Consider the following 8,033-nt stretch of genomic DNA (forward strand, 5'->3'; position numbering starts at 1 on the left):
AACTCACAATCACTCATGGAGGGTACATGCTCTCTTTTTCAGCACCACTGAGTTGCTACACTACTTATTAAATTAACTACTTTGCCTTTTTGATGTGTTAATTTAGGGTTACCAGAAAATGCTATATTGTAGGAAAGAGGTACCATAGCAGGGACACAGAACCTTCCTCATATAAGTCTTCAGTTTTCACTACTAATGCCAATTCTAACCATATATAATTTCATTAAATTTTCTAATGATACTGTATTTGACATGAATAAAGTATATGCTGAGTATCAAAGTTAAAAAATCATCAGCTGTGTGAATTATAGTATTGTGGACATTTTTTATTATATTAATTTTAATTCTGTAAATAATAGGTATAAAATAAGCACGAAATAAATATTTCTTACAAATGGAAATTTGTGAGAAACCTAACAATATTAACTTAAATTTAAACATAGAAATGTAAGTTGGTGATAAAAATTTGGAGAAATCTCTTGTTACTGTTTGTGTAGAAGGAGATGCAAGGGGACTGGAATGGAAGACCAAGCAAGAAATCAAGTTACGTTGGTGAGCCAGGTAAGCACCAGCTGGAAGTTGCGCAGCTGTTAAAACAGCCTCCCACCAGCCACCTGCAGTACCCGTTCCAAAGTCTCTGCCAGTTAACATCTGAACACAGTGATTTATGCTCGGTCTTGTACAGTGAACTGAACATAGATGGAAAAGGTAGATAGGACTGTTTCTTAGAGCTTTGACCCTGTAATGGAAGAAACAGTCTAGACACACACAAATCAAGTTTATAAATACAAAAAAGAGTGTGCATAAAACTATGTTATGTATGAGGAGAATGGGTAGGACTATTCTTTGAGGCATGAGGAAAGAGTTTTCTGATTCTGATTATTTCTTTTATTTTTGAGGTTTCGCTACAATTACATCCTTTCCCCTTCTCTTTCTTTCCTCCAAACCCTGTCATACACCCTGCCTTCCTCTTATTAATAAATACATACATAATTAATGTATATATACATACATATTCCTAAATGCTTAAGTACAACATGCTTATTCTGAATAATGTCACTTGTATGTTTGTTTTCAGGGTTGAGCAATTGCTATGCTCATCCCCGAGTCCAGAGGGAGACTCTCCCTTCTGCTGTCGACATTCATTAGTTACCCAGAGTTCTTTGTGTAAGGCTGAGACCACCTGGGTGTCCTGCCTTCTACTGTAGAATGTCTATTAATTTGTCTGTGTTTGGCTAACGTCCAGGAAATCATGTTGGTGAGGGTTTACAGGAGTCTTTTCTGAGTTTTCTAGGATGCACAGTGGCAAAGCACATTCCCTGTTTCTGTAGATCCTATATGTTTTCTGTCCTCTTTTTCTCAGTGTTCCAAAAGCATTCAAAGGTTTCAAATGTTTTAATTTCATGTGGGTTTTAATGAGATATTTCTTATGATCACAATCAAAATTGAGACAATTTCCTAACATTTTATGCTTATATTTTTATGTCTTTTTCACTTGTCTAGTAGCTTGTCTTTTCCTGTCTTCAAGACTTTGAGGCATAGTTTACAAAGACAATTTTATGAATTCATAATAACCTTCCTAATCATTTGAGACATATCAAGTTATTGATATATATATATATACATATATATATATGTAAACTGTATACTAAGGCAGTCGATATATCTTTCACCTCAGCTACACTTGTGCATGTGTTTTGCATGTGTGCATGGTTAGAACACAGAAGATATTCCCTCAACAAAATACTGCTAACAAAAATCACAAAGCATAATGAATCCATAATATTTATTAGTTATAAAAGATAAAACTGTGTCCAATATCATTTCATGTCCTTTTCCTTCAAGTCTGTTATATTCATCTTTTATGAGTTTGATAGTCCATGTTCCACAAGTAAAGTAAAACATGTGATAGTTGCGTTTCAGCACCTTTGACTTACTTCATGTAGTATAATTCTCTTCAGAGTTGTTTCCCTTTTCTTTTCTTTTTCCTTTCAAGACCGCCCTTAAGCATTTTACCCTTCTGCTCTCAACTGAAGATCCATCTTTCAATGTACAGCAAAGTGTCCATAACAACATATTTTATATTAACAAATAAACAAAGCTGAGTTATATACTGTTTATTTAAATACTCGTTGCATCTATACACAGCATGTGTACTTTTATCCTGTTGTTATTATGTTAGCAGTGCAGGATAACAACCATTTATAAATACACTGTGCATTGTTTATTTTGTACTATTATAAATCATAGAGTACAATGTGCAGGAGACATCGATAGGTTATGTGAAAATTCTATGTTATTTTGTTCAAAGGACCTTCAGATCCATGAACTTGATATCAAACCAATATCCTAATGATACCAAGGGATAACTCTACATACCGATGTTCTTTATCCCTTCATCATCAATATATATATTCTTTGTATTAGTACCTTTTTGTTCCTATAACAAAACACCTAACCTGAAACAGGACTCAATGTCTTAAAAAATTCCAACTCTTGGCTTGAGAAATTGATTGGCTCAGTTAGTCATTACTTGAGCCCATTTAGTAAAATGATTTTCTGTGGTGATTACTATTTGTGAACACTCCTTCATGTTATGTGTGTGTGTGTGTGTGTGTGCGTGTGTGTGTGTGTGTGTGTGTGTGAGAGAGAGAGAGAGAGAGAGAGAGAGAGAGAGAGAAAGTTTTTTTAATGAGGGATTCACACTGGCCTGTGTGAATTGAACAATAGGATAAGCAGGCTTTCTTCAGAGTTCATGGGATCAGCTTTAGTCCATCTCCCCAGGACAGGGATTATAAGTACATGCCACTACACGTGACATTTTTCTGTGCACTCGTAATCTCAGCATCTTCTCCAAAACCTTGAAGTACATGAAAACAAAGCCGCACAAACTGAAAAAGGTATAGAATTTAATATAGTTTATATATATGCTATTCATTATTTGAAAAAAATAAGAATTGCCAATTAAATGAATTTGAAGTATCTCTAACTATAAGCACAAATTTTCTCTTGACCATTAATTCTAAGACTTTTGTTTCCCATTTATTTGCATAATTAGCACACACAAATCTACACATTTTATCCAGTAAAGCAGCGCAGATGTTCTGAAGAAAGACCTTGTCTCTGTCTTTAGTAACCATAGACAGAAACAGAATCTCACTATGTTATATAAAGTAACTCAGACATTTCAGTGGAACAAGACAAATGACCAATTGATGAACAACTGCTAAGGAAGCATAAACCAAATAGTATATCCCATGAATAGTTGTTGCTGAAAATATTATGGTAAAACTATTACATTTTCAAGATACATGAGTAAGCTTGTAATTATAGGAACATGAATTTTTGGTTTTTTACTTTTAATGCACGTTTTATTTGAAAAAATTATTTGCGTGTATGTCTGTGGGTGCACGTGAGCAAGTTCAGGGTCCTGAAAAAATGAGAAGATGGTATTGGACCCCCAACTGTGGGAGTTTCAAGTTTTTGTAAGCTGTTTGGCATGGCTTCTGGCAACTGAACTTGGGTTCTCTATGAGAGCGGTATGCGCTCTGACCTGATGATCCCGCTCTCCAGTCGCTAGAAAGTCTTTAAGATGAGCGTGGTAGTGTGTGTTCGAAATGCTAAAGAAGGATGTCTCTATGTTTAGGTGTGTCGCAAGGAAAGATTTCAAAGAATTTACCACAGACTCAGCAGAACCTTTAAAAATAAGAAGTATAAATGCAAGGTTCTCCAAAGAAAATGACCAAGGCAACAATCATCCAGAGACATTGGAAGGATATTACAGTAGAATATTAAATTTGACTCTGTCTATAGGCCATAGGACACACACAAAAGACTCGGCATCGAGAAGTGGTTAAGGAGTTCAGGTTTTACAGCATATTGAACTCTTTGCTAAGAACTTTGGAAATTGCTGCGTAATATCCTGAAAAGCTTGTAAACTAGTCAGTTACTAGTGAGAACAGTTTGATTATGGTATTGCCATTTTAAATGTTACTGATGATGAATATAAATTATCATTTTCATTTCTTGATGCTTAGGATCGCAGGGTGGTCCTCCACCCCCGGGTATTTTTTCTTCTCCTGTTTACTCAACTATGTAAGTATCCAAATTATTAACGTGGAATTGTGCATTTATATTTTGGTAACTGCTTAAGTACAGGACTACATGAAATCTCTTTTTTTGTAGTTCTGCTTAGATTTACTGAAAGCTCATTGCTTGCAAACTTGAAGACTTAGCTTGAATTGTAGATAAAGTGAAAGCCATCGTCCTCCCTCCTGTTCAGTCCTCTGTTCCCCGAACCCAGCATCTGCACCCTTTACTTCAGGGTTTCTTTGTATTTCTCTGAAATATTTACCTATGACTTTTGACACTATGGGCTTCTAAGTACTGATAAAATTGTTCATCATAGCATTTCAATTACTTGATCATCTTTCTCTTTCTTTAAAATTTTACAGTGTTCTCCAAAATAATACTAGTGTTGGAAACTGCAACATTTAGCGAAGAGATGTTAAGCAACAAAGCTTTTCATTTCTCAAAGAAATATTGGGAAACGGATATTTTAGCATTTTTTCAACTTGAAAAAATGGCTACTGTTTTAGAAACACTGTGATCTTTTAAAAATGTTTACGTGGGGGTGAACATGTGCATGCACATGTGCGCAGACAGAAGTCAACATCACTGTTGTCTTTATCTTCTCTTGATACTTTGTTTTAATGAGGCAGAGTCTCTCTCTGCAGCTGATCCAGTTTTTATGTATGTGCTCAGGATCTGAATCCAGTGTTCATGCACAGCAAACTATTTGCAGACAGGACTGTCTTCCCAGCAACCCAATGCTAAAATTTTAAAAAGAACTCAACAAATCAAATGAAATACAAACTGAACTGCACACTTTACAAACCTAGATTCCTATGAAAATGGACATACGATAGAAAATATCTCTGATGACAAAAGATTTTAATGTTTGAACTCAGCTTTTCAATGATGACTGTCAGCTTGAGCTTGATGGGTGTCGGTGTGTAGGACTCAGTGCGTGTTCACAGAATACACAGTGTGTAGGACTCAGTGCGTGTTCACAGAATACACAGTGTGTAGGACTCAGTGCGTGTTCACAGAATACACAGTGTGTAGGACTCAGTGCGTGTTCACAGAATACACAGTGTGTAGGACTCAGTGCGTGTTCACAGAATACACAGTGTGTAGGACTCAGTGCGTGTTCACAGAATACACAGTGTGTAGGACTCAGTGCGTGTTCACGGAATACACTGTGTGTAGGACTCAGTGCGTGCTCACAGAATACACAGTGTGTAGGACTCAGTGCGTGCTCACAGAATACACAGTGTGTAGGACTCAGTGCGTGTTCACAGAATACACAGTGTGTAGGACTCAGTGCGTGTTCACGGAATACACAGTGTGTAGGACTCAGTGCGTGTTCACGGAATACACAGTGTGTAGGACTCAGTGTGTGTTCACAGAATACACAGTGTGTAGGACTCAGTGCGTGTTCACAGAATACACAGTGTGTAGGACTCAGTGTGTGTTCACAGAATACACAGTGTGTAGGACTCAGTGCGTGCTCACAGAATACACAGCACTGTGTTAAAGCCAGAAAGAATGAATATCACCCAGACAAGTCAAATGAGGAGGAAAGAAGCCCATCATGCGCATACAATGATTATTTGTGTTTATGTGATAAAGAAATGCTAACCTCCTTTACTGTCTGGTCAGACTCTATTCATCACATGTATAAATTTACCTATATATAATGAAAGGCTTTCCCATGGAGACTCCACATGTTTTACAATGCCAACTACCTTTCAGCTCCTACTTATTTGTTCTTTTAAGAAGTGCAATTGCAAAAGACTACTATTAGAAATGAAATTTATAACATAGAACATAGATAAAAAATGTCAGCAGAGCTGTAATAACTAAGTATGAGATGAATAAGCTTGATATCCTCTGCCCTAAAGACTATGCTTAGAATCTGTATAATTGTTTATTAAGTTAAATTTCAAAAGTTCAGAACATTACTATTATGATCAAATTAGCATATAATTAATTACTTTGTCACCAATACATGAACAAAATTAAAGGCAAGAAACCATTCAAAAGTAGTCTTCATTTGAGATTTGGTATACATAGGCACATCTTTATAATCTATTTATCAAACATCTATCGAGAGCATGCTGTATTTAAAGAATAATGCCAGATGTTAGAAAAACATTAAAATTTACAGAATTAATGACTGATTATGATGGACTATTTTAAGGAAGCAATATAGACCAGTTTAAAATTCTCCATATTATATTCACATCATTCTGAAATTAATATGTTTGAAATAGTGTAAGGTTTCATTTTTATAAGGATTGAAGAATTATGGTTCTGACTGTTTTTTGTCAGTGTCCATTTCTTTTATAAAAAGAATGAATTTTTGGATGTCTTTACTTTTCCATTATTTTGATTTTATGGCTTGCTTTAAAAAACAATTGCTTCTGTGGAGGGTGCTAGGGATTTAGTGATGCACCTCATTCATGCCAGGTCCCACTCACTAAGCTACACTGGCAGCTTAATATACTCAATATTTAATTCCATCTTTTCAGTCATTTCTTTATGTCTCGCAGAGGTCTTTGTTCCCTGTTTGGACACAAGGAATGCTGTCAGTGCAGAGAACTATAGGACTCTATTCTATCACTTAAGACAAAAAAAGTAAACTAAAAGTTAAGTTTAGACAACCAAAGTAATGAATAAATAAAAGAAGGAAGGTTTGGAACTTGAAGTTTATTTTACAAACTAAATCTGAGAAAAGTTCTAGTCTATATGGGCTATTGCCACCTCCCTCTCTCCTATTTCTTTCCTCTCTTCAAGAATCTTTCTCACCTGTTTTCTTCTCTCTCTTTTTTCTCCGCTCTCCTGCCTTAGTCCTAGCCTAACTCAATCTTTCTACCTCAGTCCCTGTCTAGTTGAAAATCCAGCTACAATGCCATGCTCCCCAAACCATTCCTAAGCTAAAACTATTGAAAACAAAACTATTTTGTTTTGTTTTGTTGCCACATACGTAAATTGCAATATTTAGACAGATGTTTTTTCCACATTTTGTTTTAGATTTTGAGAAAAATAATTTTGGAAAGTATTAGAAAGAGTTTAGGCAAATAGTTCATGTTTGGATTGATTAGAAATATATGTCTAGACTTATTCAACATAATTTGTAATTGCTGCGTTCTTACACATTTTTATAAACCTACCCTTTCATATTTGATAGTAAATCTAATTACAGCACATGAAAGGATGTGTTTATCACATCACTGCATGATGATCACTGAAGCTGGTGTTGAATGCAGCCAGAAACCCAGGATTCTAGCAAACAGGTAGTGAACAGGAATCCACACGTTCTCGTTCTGCTGTGAGATGTAGCAAACGGAGAATGGGACTTTAGGATCTGAAAATGCAGATAAAGGGCTACTAGAGAGCTATGATCATAAGATTCGTTACTCCATTGTCTCTATTAGCAGATAGGATAGACTGATCATCTGTTCCTTCTTTCCTTATCCTGTTTTACTCTCTGGAGAACTGGAAAACATACATATCAAAGGTTTATCAGAGTTCCTCCTACCAAACACAAGTTATTTATGTGATATGTTGTTGTTCTATTCTCCTGAGCAAATCAAGCACATTTTTTGAGTCTATCGGCCCATATCTTAGGAAAACATTACATGAGAATGTTCAAGAAAACAAATCAAAGTTTAGGGTATTTTGTGTTTATGTAGAACCCTCATAAAAAAGAAACAATAAGTAATATGAACTTTAAAAGTATTTTTATAAATCATGTGTTCTAAGTTCACAAATCATAACTGTTTCTTAACCTTACAGGCAGCAAAATCTACAGAATTGCTTGCAGGATAAAGTATGTATCATAAAATTCACTAATAAGACAGTATACTAATTGCCATATGCCATAAAAAAATGTAAATCAGATACCAATAATCATCTGCTCATATTTGTTGGCCATACTCTTTGCTTTTTCTTGTATTGGAAGTTAA

General features: G+C 35.4%; 1 protein-coding gene across 1 annotated transcript in view; it reads left to right on the top strand.

Moving 5' to 3' along the window:
* Fsip2 (fibrous sheath interacting protein 2) overlaps positions 1-8,033 on the top strand; it is a 75,369-nt gene that overhangs the window by 23,900 nt on the left and 43,436 nt on the right. The window contains exons 13-15 of the mRNA XM_048426279.3: positions 498-561; positions 4,038-4,095; positions 7,864-7,897. Coding sequence (XP_048282236.3) covers positions 498-561; positions 4,038-4,095; positions 7,864-7,897 — 156 coding nt within the window. The remainder of the gene's footprint in view (positions 1-497; positions 562-4,037; positions 4,096-7,863; positions 7,898-8,033) is intronic.

The sequence above is a fragment of the Myodes glareolus genome, chromosome 21 (genome assembly GCF_982192425.1).
Source record: "Myodes glareolus chromosome 21, mMyoGla1.1, whole genome shotgun sequence".
Classification (NCBI taxonomy): Eukaryota; Metazoa; Chordata; class Mammalia; order Rodentia; family Cricetidae; genus Myodes; species Myodes glareolus.